The 13,421-nt window shown below is 41.5% G+C and overlaps 1 protein-coding gene across 26 annotated transcripts in view; it reads left to right on the top strand.

Annotated features, from left to right (window-relative positions):
* plecb (plectin b) overlaps window positions 1–13,421 on the top strand; it is a 178,361-nt gene that overhangs the window by 124,882 nt on the left and 40,058 nt on the right. For 11 of the 26 annotated variants that reach the window (XM_020041067.3, XM_020041070.3, XM_020041072.2 and 8 more), the window contains exons 2-4: window positions 7,509–7,570; window positions 12,007–12,021; window positions 13,018–13,107. In XM_020041067.3, coding sequence (XP_019896626.2) covers window positions 7,509–7,570; window positions 12,007–12,021; window positions 13,018–13,107 — 167 coding nt within the window. Of the gene's footprint in view, window positions 1–1,254; window positions 1,722–7,508; window positions 7,571–12,006; window positions 12,022–13,017; window positions 13,108–13,421 lie in introns of those variants that run through there. The other 15 variants (XM_020041060.3, XM_013131365.3, XM_020041068.3 and 12 more) reach the window with 3 other exon arrangements.

Below are 13,421 nucleotides of genomic sequence, written 5' to 3'. Positions count from 1 at the left end.
CAGTTGACATTGATTCACAATCGCTTATGCATCCTACCTGGACAGATTGACATCCCTGAAGTTTAATTGACTTGGTCTTATACTGTGATGATTAGGTGTTCCCTTAATTGTTTTGAGCAATGTAATTGTGACTCATATGAAGGACACCACTATAAACCACGGTAATTGATAATAGCTTTGGAGCAAAGCCCCATGTGCTTATGGGTCGGTCATCAGTGTGTTTTGGGTGTTTTCATGGATTAAGAGGGGAAGTCAGGAAAGAAAGGGAAATAGTCCCCAACTATTCAGTATTTCATCAACCATTGAATGGTGATGTCTGAGTTACAATGAAGGGCTCATGATAGCCGGTGGCAGCAGCAGCATGCTGGAATGTCTTTGTATGTCGACTAGAGCCACAGGCTTCTGCTTACATCATTTGTCGCAATAAGTAAAACATTTATAATGTGAAGTTGAAAATAAACGACTGTGTGTTAATAGGGCAATTTACGTGTAGAACAATTAAATCAGCAGCAATTTAAAGGATTATGTAAAATAGGATTTAATATGCTAAACTTGTTGTTTGTATTTACCAATCACATTTAATGTCAGTTTTTGTCCAAAATGCTCAGTGAGCATTGTAGTGTATGTGTGTAGTTAATACTCAGGTTTATGGGGAATGCAGTCCAGTCCACACACACACACACACACACTTGGCCTTCAGTAGAGTAATGGTTTTTTACTATGCCTCTTGTTGAGCACATGTTGTACAAGTCCTTAGATAAAGGTTTAGTGCTGTATAGTCTTGTTGAGGGTTGGGTCGTTGCTGATCTCACCACCAGGTGTGCGTGTGGTAAAGCAGCCCCTCCCTCAGCCAACCCCAGTTTTCCCATCCCACTGACTAACACCCACAGCTCTTTTAGGAATGCCTTGAGGTAGAACTGATTAACCAAGGGTGTGTGCGTGCGTGTGTTTGTGTTATACAAGTCATTATACATCCTGGGCTGAAAGTGTCCAAAATCATCTCAAACCGTGAAACAACACTGACCCATCTTTCTAAAACTGATTATGGCAGCCACTGTTACTAGCTGATTTGGGAGGTGGGCTGCACTTGTGCAAGAGGGAGAAGGGAGAGTGTTGTGTCGTAAAAAAGGCTGCCGCTCTGTGATTCCGTCCCCGCCCACTTCCTGCTCTCCCCAACCACGCCCAGCGCGACAGGGGTGGGGTGGTGGGGGGGAGGGGGCGGGACCGAGCCTTAGCTACCGCGGTGTCCTCCAAAACACACATGCATTGAGCACACAGAGCTGCCACACAGGGACAGGCCCAGACTCCGTACCCCACAGGCATCATTTAATGTGAAGCAGAGGGAGACAAGCACAACAGGAGGTGAAGGAGGGCAGAGCTCATTTTGTGAGAGAGAAAGAGAGAGAAAAAAAGAACTCAGGCTAAAGCACACAACTGCTTTGAGTGAAAGGAGCACCAAAAAGAACCTTTGGATAAAATAGACCAGGAGAGGCTACCAGGAGTAAAAGCCTGGTGACAAAGCGGTCACATAAAAGCGGATTAGAGGGGGTACTTTTGAATAGTTCGTTGGGATCAGTGTGACAGTCCGTCCACCATGAGCAACCAGCAGCGGTACAGGAACGTCTCCACGGACAGCGGTGGCGGCAGGGAGGGAAGGGAACGGACGCCCTCGGATGACAGCTACTACCAGGGGATGCTGAAGTCTACGGACGGAAGGAAAGGTAGCGTTGTGACAGCGTTGTGGCAGCGTTCCCCGACTATGTTCACTGTCTGTGGTTTACAGCAAGTCCAAGTTGGCTTCGGATGGGTTTAGTTTCATAGGAACCTGTGTCACAGGTACCTATTAGTTGGCTCTGTTAGTTGGTTCTGCGTTGTACCGTTGAGTGTAGTATAGAGTTAAAATCCTCAGGTTTTTTGAGGAATGGTTTTACTGCTGTAATTTTGGGTTTGGATCATGTTCCTATGGATCATGTTCATCTCTATGCACACGCCTTTTCAGAGGTTCAAGTTGGGGCCTGATTGGGTTGTCTGTGATACATTATAGCCTCTCTAGGTCTTTGCTAAGACGCATACCACCTATCAATGTCAAAAGCTACTGAAATAGAACTTGTGGCCACTGTGAGGGTTTTTGCACTCTTGATTACAGTTTGAACTTGCTCTAATCATCCATTTGGATGCTTTTTCTGTTTGGGGTTACATCTAAGGACTTTTCAAATTTTTCGTTACTTCAATTTTTCTCCACTTGTCTACACTGTGATCAAGAAAAGACACTCCCCCTTCTCAAATGCATCACAAACTATTCTGTAGGTCAACTGTTCCCACTCACCTATTGGTCAGAGAAACTCCATTCACAAACTGTGAATGATATGAGGCAGAGGCACAAAAGCTGTGCCTCTGCCTTACACATTAAATTAAACAATCGAATCACATTTATCCATATAATTTTCATTGCTCAACCATTTTCTTTGTATCTTAAAGAACAAGGAACTGTAGGGTCCTCATGTGTATTGGCTAATGATCTATTGTAAATCAATTTGGACTCACTCAGGAGGGCAGGGATTAACTCCTTCAACACTCCTTGGTCCTGCCCGGGCATGCAGTAAATCTTGGAATTGGCTTTGGGTAAAAGAGGCAGTGCTTTCATGAAATTTGTCATCACAGTTTTGGGGGATTTAGCATTGCTGCTAAATCATTTTGTTTTGGACAGTTTGTCTTGAATGCTGCAACGTTTATACTGATTCCAAACAGGAAACCTCTGCTGGACACCCACTATGTGGGTGTGTGTGTGTGTGTGTGTACATAGTCTTTTACTAAATTAAAAAGAGGAAGCCATCCACACACCCTACAAAAGCCTTTAGCTACAGCATTGAGGCGTTGTCCATTCCCGAATATCAGGTGAAACACTGATAAACCGATATGGAGTTCTGTCAACGTGCACAGGTCAAGGTGAATGGCTCGTCTACACTACTGGACCTTAAGGAAACACAGCCTGGTTCAAGTTCTTGCGTCAGTAATCCACTGACCTTACCTAAACCCTTGCCCTCACAGGAAGTAGATACAGGAGTGGCCGGCTTGGGTTAGTCAACCAAATTGGGTAAGGTGTAAAACAATCTCATGGCTTTATTGGCAGATGACTGCGAACGAGTGGAGTTCAGAGTCTACAGGCACACGGCCCACGGTAACCACGTTTTTATTACAGAGTTGCAGCATTGCCTGATAAAATGAAAACGCTTATGGCCAGGCCTGCAGCGTGAAGTCACAATGAACCAGCACCGCCTTCACCACTGTACTTTAGAATGCAGGGCGTCACTTCTGACTGAGAGTTAATAGGGTTTTAAGGACATTGTAAATTGATAGCCTTTTACCCATACAGCGTGTTTACACTTTAAACACAAGGACTTTCCATAACTTGACCTGAATCAAGTTTGCTTTACTGGCATGAAATGTTTTGTTTAGAGCCTTGCATTCAGTTTGTTAGTGAGAGTCACTTAAAAGACCCCCCACATCTTCGATAATGATTATTCACTGTGATAGCTGGACTATATTATTGACATGATGACCTGTGGCTTTCAAAACAAAGCAATTGGATTTTCTGCTAGATAGGATTAACAAACTGATGGAAGTGATGAGCTTACCTGAAGAGATGCCATTCTGGATAAGATAAATATCGTATTTCAGTGAAAGCCTAACAGTTTCTCATTGCCCGGGGAGGGTCTGTGTCAAGAGCCCACATTGTGTGTGTGTGTCACTGTCTGCAGTCGGTTCTCCAGTGGGGTGTGTCCATGTGTGTGGGCTGACAGTGTGCACTCATTCCAGGCTGAAACAATACTATCTGCCTAATGTGGTTTCTACCTGCCCCAAGGCATCATAGTCTTCCTTTACTGCTACAATTTTATGTCATGTTCAAAATGCACTGGCATGTCATGGGATTCCTAGTAATACAGTTGTGCTCAAAAGTTTGCATATCCTTAGGGAATTGGTAATATATGTACCATTTGTAAAGAAAACATGAGTGAGCAGGCAAAACACATGTCTTTAATTTCTTATGGGAGCCTGTATGTCTCTGTGGGTTTTTCTTTTATTTATATATATATATATATATATATATATATATATATACACACACACACACACACAGATCTGGGAACACATTTTAGACCACTCCTCATTTTTCTTAAATCAAATCTCTACATGTATGGCAGCCATTTAATTCCAGTGTCTGTTAAATTCCAACACAGGCACACCTCATTTTACTTAAAGATTAGGTGATTACCTGAACCAAGTCTAATTTAATGAGGAAAAGTATAAAAACCACTGCTGTAGTCATCACTATCCTCTTGCAATAGGACTAGCTGGATGGCAAAAACAGTGCAAGTAGTACCTCAAAGGTAATTTGAATACAAAAATTACTATTCAGCAAGAGTTGAAAAGAAAAGCTTTGAGTGAGGAAAAGAAGGGTTCAATTCTGGCTTTACTGGCAGAGGGATACAGTGAGCGTCATGTTGCTTCCATCCTGAAAATTTCAAAGACGGCGGTTCATAAGAACAAGGTAAAACAACAGACATCGGGGACAAGAAAGCGACAGACTGGCAGAGGGCAAAAACAACTGTCCGCTAACCATGATGACTGTCAACTCATTCGAATGTCACCAAGTGACCTACAAAAAGAATGGCAAACAGCAGCTGGGGTGAAGTGCACAGCGAGGATGGTTCAAAATAGGCTCCTAGAAGCAGGGCAGAAGTTGTGCAAAGCTAGAAAAAAGCCTTTCATCAATGAGAAGCATAGAAGAGCCTGACTGAAGTTTACAAAAGACAATAAGGATTGGACTGTAGAGGAATGGATTAAGGTCAAATGACGAGTTCTAACTAGTCAAATTTTCAGCTTTGCCCAACACCTGGTCATCTAATGGTTAGACGGAGACCTGGGGAAATTTGGTGGAGGATGGTTGTTGATCTGGGGATGCTTCAGTAAGGCTGGAATCAAGCAGATTTGTCTTTGTGAAGGACACATGAATCAAGCCAAGTACAAGGTTTTCCTGGAAGAACACGTTTCCTTCTGCTCTGCCAATGTTCCCCAACTCTGAGAATAGTTTTTCCAGCAGGACAATGCTCCATGTCACACAGCCCGATCAATCAAGGTGTGGTTGGAGGACCACCAGATCAAGACCCTGTCATGGCCAGCCCAATCTCCAGACCTGAACCCCACTGAAAACCTCTGGAATTTGATCAAGAGGGAGATGGATGGTCACAAGTCATCAAACAAAGCCGGGATACTTGAATTTTTGTACCAGGAGTAGCATCAAGTCACCCAACAGCAATGTGACAGACTGGTAGAGAACATGCCAAGACGCATGGAAGCTGTGATTAAAAATCAGGGTTATTCCACCAAATATTGATTTCTGAACTCTTTCTAAGTTAAAACATTAAAATTTTGTTGTTGAAAAATGTACCACTCTAAAAACATTTACCACTCTAAATTACAATATTTGTATTTGGAATTAGGGAGTAATGTTGTCGGTAGTTTATAGAATAAAACACAATGGTTTATTTTACTCAAACACATACCTATGAATAGTAAAACCAGAGATAATTTTAGTGGTCTCTTAATTTTCTACAGAGCTGTATATATATATAATAAATAAATATATATATTTATTTATTTTATAGACAACCATTTTATATTTATATATTGATAGATAGAGATGGGGTGACAAATTAAAGATAACCTAAATTAATGAGTGGAGGAACATAATGAATGCAGATGCTTTAATGCAGGTGTATTGAATGATACAATTAAGCAATTAACATTCTGCCAAGCTTTGTGGCATGTATGAAAATGCTGAGCGGTCCCAACTGAACTCAGGTTTAGATGTAGGTGTCAAATGGTAGTGACTTTGAAAGAGGGTTGAATTTTTGGTGTGCATTATTGAGGCACGAATGTGCATTATTGGGGCACGGATGTGCATTATTGAGGCACGAATGTGCATTATTGGGGCACGGATGTGCATTATTGAGGCACAAATGTGCATTATTGGGGCACGGATGTGCATTATTGGGGCACGGATGTGCATTATTGAGGCACGAATGTGCATTATTGGGGCACGGATGTGCATTATTGGGGCACGGATGTGCATTATTGGGGCACGGATGTGCATTATTGAGGCACGATTGTGCATTATTGAGGCACGAATGTGCATTATTGGGGCACGGAGCTTCAGTCAAAGACTGCTCAACTGGCAGTGACTAAATTAACATATGCATTTAGATATATGAGACAGACATCTGAAAATAGGGTTGGAAATTGCGGGTGAAAGCTCATGTTCAATGGCCGTGATGCTCTTGCATAAAATTGATATGTAAGGAAAAACAGAAGAGCAATTATTTTCCATGAGACTGTGAATGTCATTGCAGGGCGTGATCAGACTGTGTCAGCAAGTACTGTCTGTTGAGTTACGAACTACACAGGGACGGATATTATAGTAAGGATGCAGTGCATGAAGCTTTCATTACAAATGTTCCTTTAATTTGTCAGCTGTCTGTATCTCTGTATATGACAGGACAATTGGGTGGGGTGTTGTTAAGCCATCCTGCATGCAGTTCAACAATGGAAGGGTTATTAAATGTATTGGTTACAGTGACTTTAGGAATTCAGGATTCATTACAAGGACTTTAGGTTGATTTCAGTGGTCCATGTTGTTAAAGATGCATTGTATTTTGGCCCCCGGTTTGTATCTTGACCCCAGACCAGATCCCTGACAATTGGGTACTATTTCATTTATGGGCTGATATATGCCCTATGTTATTAAAACCACTTGCTGCCAAACTCTGAATTTCATTGATAACTCATTAAAAACCTGTTACAGCTCCGTTCCAACCTGGGAGGTTTAACAAAATACTTGATTTGCTAGTCTCATAATGCATCTTTAACTTCTTACCCAAATCTAAAAAGCAGGCAAAAAAGCAGTCAAATTGCTAGGATTCATCTGTGTATGAATGGGATATTCATGTACTTAGCAACACATACTAAGTCTATATAAATTAAAAGCACCTCTGCCTTACCTGTTTTTCAGCCTGCAGTCATACCATGCCAAATTCCAACTGACAATAAACAATGAGGGTTTCCTTTTAGACACGACATGTAATGTGTTGAGGTCTCCAGAGTCCGACATTTTCAATATAGACACTTTTGTATCCTTTGGTATCTCTTAAAACTAGTTTAATCCCGCCCAATGACCACATCTGTTTGTCTGAATGGGGAGTAAAATAAGATGATGTCACCTGTAAAATGTGTTTTTTCAGCTCTTGGTGTTCATTCAGAAATACACTGAATTGTCTTATCTCCACCTTATCATTAATTCATTGTTTTAATTTACACTGATCTGTCAACCCTTCATAATTTATTTTACATAGCGGGTGCACGTAATGACAATCATTCATTGGTTGGTTTCTTGTACTTTTTTCTTCTTCTCGTAATCATGTCTGACATTTGGTCTTTGTTGTGTCTTGCAGATGAACGGGATCGAGTACAGAAAAAGACCTTCACGAAATGGGTGAACAAACACTTGATAAAGGTAAGCCATGCCAGGGTATGTCGATGTCCTCCCCCTCATTCATTGTGAATCACTGATCACTGGAATCAGTAGTTGATGCACAAAGACATACACATGGACACACAACAGTTTTGTATTTGTGTCAAGTATTTTTATAGAACACATCTGAAAAAGAAAAGGAGAGATTCCACAGAAAGTACAATCACTCATTTAAAAAATGACATGTATGCAACATCAATTGGATTTATATCAGATTTTTTTACACATTCTGATGCAACTCGTCAGAGTGACTTGATAAATAGGCTACTCAAACAGGTCCAGTCACATACATTTCCTAGGTGGCCATTATCGTCTTCCAGCATAGTACTGTAGCGTCCTCTAACAAACCCATGCCAATTTGGTTTGTACCAAGATCTTGGCAAAGACAAAAACAATCAGCGTTAAAACAAATTATCTGCACTTTTACGCATTTGCAATATCAAAATCATATAATACCAGGGGCCGTATTCACAAAACACCTTTAGGCTAAAAGTAGCTTCTAACTTGTTGATTTAGGAGTAAATGGGCATGTCAGTCCTAACTTTAGGACTCCTACATTTTTGGTTTAAGAGTATTTCACAAAGTGTTTTAGTGCTAAAACCAGCTCCTTAATCTGGGAAACGTTAGGAGTAGTCAAGAGGACTCTTAAATCACTCAGTCCAAGTCACAAACAATCCTAAAAGGGCTGCTGCCGGCAATCCGCCTCAATCAGGTTGACATTTTAGAAAAATGTAAAGTTACTAAGCTTTTAACAAGCTTTCGCCTTAATCACCAGGGTAATATGATCATAGAGCTAGTCAGTGTTGTTGTCACTTAACAAAAAGAAAAAACCGAAAAACAACGGACATCAAGGTTGAGACATCTACGCTACTTGGCCACAGGGAAAATGCAGCGCAGGCGTACATATCTCAGTCATCTGTCAGTCGAATATTACATCAAACAATAAATACCCTCCCCGGACCCCATATTGTGCAACAAATCATTCGGTTTCCTCATGATGTTTGCCAACTACAAAGAAACAAAGCCGACTTCATGGCCATTGCTCGACCACCCGGTGTAGCTGATCCTATAGATGGGACACATAATTGCACAAATTATTGCACCATCAAAAGATGAACGTGCATTTCTTTACGAGCTGCCAGACATGTAAGAGTCTGACAATTAGCTGAACATATCTTTGACAGAGACCCCTCCCCTATCAGACAATCACTGTGGGCATAGTAAGTAAGCTTGTTCATGGAACACAACATCATCCATAGCATTTCTTTTAGCTTGACTGTTCTCCCCGTTCCTTAGTAAAAGTTGGTCTTAGCAGCTTTGTGAAATTTTTTGAAGAGGAAACTCTTAGCTAGGAGTTTTTAGTGCTGTTTAGGAATCCTCCTAGTGGTCAGATACAATGTTTTGTGAATATGGCCCCGGGAGTATAATCTCGGCCTGACTGAGTAAGGACCCACATTCCGTATGAACTCTGAACCTGTCTATTGAGTATGGCTAAGTTACATGAAACTTAGTTGAATTCAGTATAAAATCGGGATTCCTTTATTATTGTCCATAAACATCAGTCAAATGTCAATAAAACAAATGATGAGTGCTGAAGTGGTTGCGTCTTAACAACCCCAAATATTCTCAAAATATAATTAATATTAGATTCTTTGGAAGGATTTATGGTTCTCTACTGGTTAAAAAGGGATTTGTGTGTGAGGCGAATGGCAAATATTTCCTAAGTGAATCATTCCTCATAATTGGCTCTTTAACCACATGGGGGCTGTGTGATTTTGATTGGGTACAGTTTAGCCTCTTAGCAAAAATGTGATCTTCTGTTTCAGATATGATTTGCCTCTTACTACAGGAGCATTCTAGATATTTGGCATGAATCACAATGACACCAACAAGATACTATTTTTGATGTTCTTCATATTTCATTTTGAACCACTGATGTATCGAAACAAATGTCTTAGATTCAGAAATAGTTAACCTCTTATTACATAACATAACAACAACATTGGTAAGAAACAGTGGTTTGTTTTTCTGCTTTGTTTATCTGCTTTGTTCCTCATATTTCGTTTTTCAACAATGGAGGTTTCGAGACGAATGCCATGGCTAAATAAACAAACCCCTGCGTACAAGGTGTGTCTGTATCGAGTGGATGGAACTTTCAATTCATTCATTGCTGTAGTACTGTGACTGGAGCTGGGTCTATTCTGGTCCTGTTAGGCTGAACATGCAGGTGCTTTAAGCTCAGAACCCCATGCTGGGTTTCCATGACAACACACTGTTTTGACAGCGAGTTCAGTTCCACCTTCAGACAATTATCCACAGATATAGTACTGCACAAAACCTCAGTGATGCAGGCCCTTATTTTCAAAGTGGCTTCAATTTATCATTTATAGAAATCGATGCAAGGTGGTGGACGTCTGCTTACGCACAGAGAAGTTCCTGGAAACCATGTGTTTGGTTCCTGTTTTGCTGCTTTGAGGTTTAACAGAAGAACATTTATTAGGTTTAAATGTAATTTCTTAAACTTTCTCTTCACACTTACCTCAGCTCTTCACAAAAAATTATAAATAATAATTTTTACATAGGAGGCAGTGTCAAGAAACTAGGAAACCCGCTCTTTAGTGTCTCGTTTGAAATAAAAATGGACCCCCACCACGGCAGCCTGCCTCCCCACTAGTACATGTAGTCATACCCCAGCTGGGTCGTGCCATTTTTCATTTTCCAAACCCCCATGGGTTGTCTAACATTAACAGCCTCAAACCATTAAGGGACTTTGCATTATTTTCTATTCTCCCTTAGTTTAAAAAAACCCATTCATTCCGCTTTGGAAAAGAAACAGCCACACGAAGGGCAGCTTTCCTTTCCATATACATTTGGCGCTAACATACCCTCTTCCTGAACACACAAGCATGCTAGTCTTTTCGTTTAGTGTTTTTTTTTTTTGCTGCGAGTGTGTGAGAGTGAGTCACGGACATCTGGATTCGTTTTTTCACTCTCTGCCTCTGAAGCATCACATTCTGTTCTGGGCCCGAGGCCTGGAGGCTGCTGGCTGGGCTAACAGTAGCACACAGGCTGCCCAGACTGACGGCTGGCTCTGTCTTCGTCTGCCTTCCCATAGCTCACTGCTGGTCAGGAGGACCTTAACAGCTCCATCACTGCAGATGCTTTAAACTGGTATTACTTGTTGTTTCTTGATTGTGTTGCAATGTTACGTGAATGCTTATGCACCGTAGCCTACCACGTTCTGTAACATTTAACGCAGCATCATGTTTAATGGATTGTAAAGGCTGGGTTACAATGAAACGTATCTTGCAATATTTGATTCGACAATGCTGCATGATTCATAGTCAATTAACACTGAATCGACAACTGTGGTTAGCCAAGGGGTCACCTACATTCACTTTCATTTCTTTCTGTGGGGAAAGTTAAGTATAGTGTGTGGTCTGTGGCCGATGAGATGTTGTCATGTTCTTTGTTGACTGACCTAACAGTTTTCACCTTGACATGTTCACAGTGAGCGTAGGTCAAACACCTCACTTGACTACAGTTGAGTCGAGTGGACGATTTGTACCCTTTCACTGACTGTCAATGGGCACAATGTGGCGATGATTATGTTAACTCATTCCAAGCTTGTTTAACACAGGCAATTCTGCTTTGTTGACAGACCGGTTTTGAATTTGTTGAACCATTTCAGGTTAGCGAAGAGACAGTTGAAACGATACCTGAGGCCCAGAAAGAGAAACACACATTTCACAGTTGAACTTAGATCATACTTTAGAATGCTGTAAAATGTTTGTTTATTTTGCCATGGATACATTCATAGCTGTTGTATTGTAACCCAAGCAGTTAAATGGAAGAAAACCATTAGAGAATGGTTTTATTTGTCACTTGAATAGGACACGCAAGGTATGGATCATTCAGTTGAAGCCTTACTTGCTGGTTCTCTCATAACGGTCCATGATGGAGACTATGCCCCTGACCAATTAGCTGGGTCAAAAGACCAATTTGCGAAAATCGGGATGTGAATTGTGCTCCCTGTGGAAAAAACAGTAGAAAAAAACATAGTAATAAATATGACATAATTAATTTGTAAACAGTGAACCCTAGTGGCCAACATCTGGAGGTGGGCAGAAGTTACTGTGTACACAGACTGTATTGTAACTTGTTGGGGAGAGGTGATTTGCGTTCATACCTTTTGCAGCGTAGTTTTTTTAACACAACATTGATATTGTAGCGAAGCGTCATCTCATGAGCTAACACAAGTCATCGTTTTGGTCCTCTTTTATTGTTTTCATCTAATGATATTCTTTTCTTTTTTTTAACTAACCTTCTAGTTCAATTCATAATCCTTTCGTTCTTATGACCATCATCTTATCCTCCTTGTCTTTCTCCCTCTGTTCTCTCCATCCTATCCATCCCAGCATTGCAAAGCAGAGGTAGGTACTAACGGGCCGTGGGCTCCCATTGGATTGCACTCTCTGTGGGACACCTGATATTTTGAGCACCCAAACCAATGCCGTCTAGAAACTAGACTGGTCCCCACCTGAAACATTTGGCTATTACCTTCATGGTTAAAGTGTGAGGAATTATGCTGAATCCATCCCACAGATCAACTTAAGATATGCCCAGGGCTTGGTTACATAAATCATGGCCTGATGTTCGTGCCGCACGCACCTCAGGAGTTAGGACTGCTTCTTGCACAGTAAATCATAGTACACACTTGAAGCTTGCAGCATCTTTGCATTTGAACAGCTGTTGTAGAACCACTTTTCATACCCTTGCTTCATTTTACCTGTAATGTAGCCATTCCTCACCTCCAACTCTCTCTCATTCTCTCTCTTTTTTTCTCTCTCATTTGCTCTCTGCCTTCCACCTTTTTTGCTCACAATCCTACTTGATGCCTTGTACTGTCTTTTTTTTTTATATATTACATACCGCTGACTATTGCGTGCATGCAACCCTGACAATCACTGGAGTCTGGCTGAATTTCAGTCTGTGTGCCAATTTTGGGAATTTGTGCCAAATGCATGAGAGATTTTTCTGTCTTTGACTGATGTGATGTTATGAACTCCCAGACACTCTTCACCTGTCAGTCAAGCAGGCAGCTGCCATTCCGGCAGGTGTCTGAGTGTAGAAGTCAGACTGCTTGGGTCCCCACGGCCATGCATTCCTGCCATTACACATTGACTGACACAAAGAGCCCGCTGGCTGGAATGGAATAAGCTGTGTATATGTAGACTTTGAAGGAGTGACGTTGGAGCATTTGGTTTCATTCTGTCTGAACTGGAAAGATATGTTACTTCTGACAAAGCTTCCCGTAGGAGCATGATGCTCGAAATAGTGTTGTAACAAGAACAGGAAAACACTACACAAAAAAACGTTATGTGGACAACCTTTGCCTGACCACTCTTCCTTCCCTCTCTATTCCCCAGGCTCAGCGTCATGTGTCCGACCTGTATGAGGACCTGAGAGATGGACACAACCTGATCTCCCTCCTTGAGGTCCTCTCTGGGGACACACTGGTGAGTGACCCCCAATCCATACTGTCTGTTTTGAGAATGGACTCCCTTCTGCATTTGCAAATGATCTTGAGCCAAACCTCTTACTCAGAATCCTAACCCTAAGAAACGAAAGCCTAATCCAAACCGCTGTGCCCAGCCGTGAAGCAAACCTATTTTGGGGAACTTTTGAGTCGTAGCACGACAGAACAAACATCCACAGACTGTCTATGACAACAACCGCTGCTTACCTACCTCTCATTTCAGTCCTGTTACATTTGAACTAATCCTTAGTTGTTACGTTTTTTTAAATAAGTCTGGAAGTCAACACTGGATGC

Source organism: Esox lucius, chromosome 20, assembly GCF_011004845.1.
Source record: "Esox lucius isolate fEsoLuc1 chromosome 20, fEsoLuc1.pri, whole genome shotgun sequence".
Classification (NCBI taxonomy): domain Eukaryota; kingdom Metazoa; phylum Chordata; class Actinopteri; order Esociformes; family Esocidae; genus Esox; species Esox lucius.
Note: the sequence above shows the minus strand (reverse complement) of the source record. Positions and strands in the feature narration are given on the sequence as shown.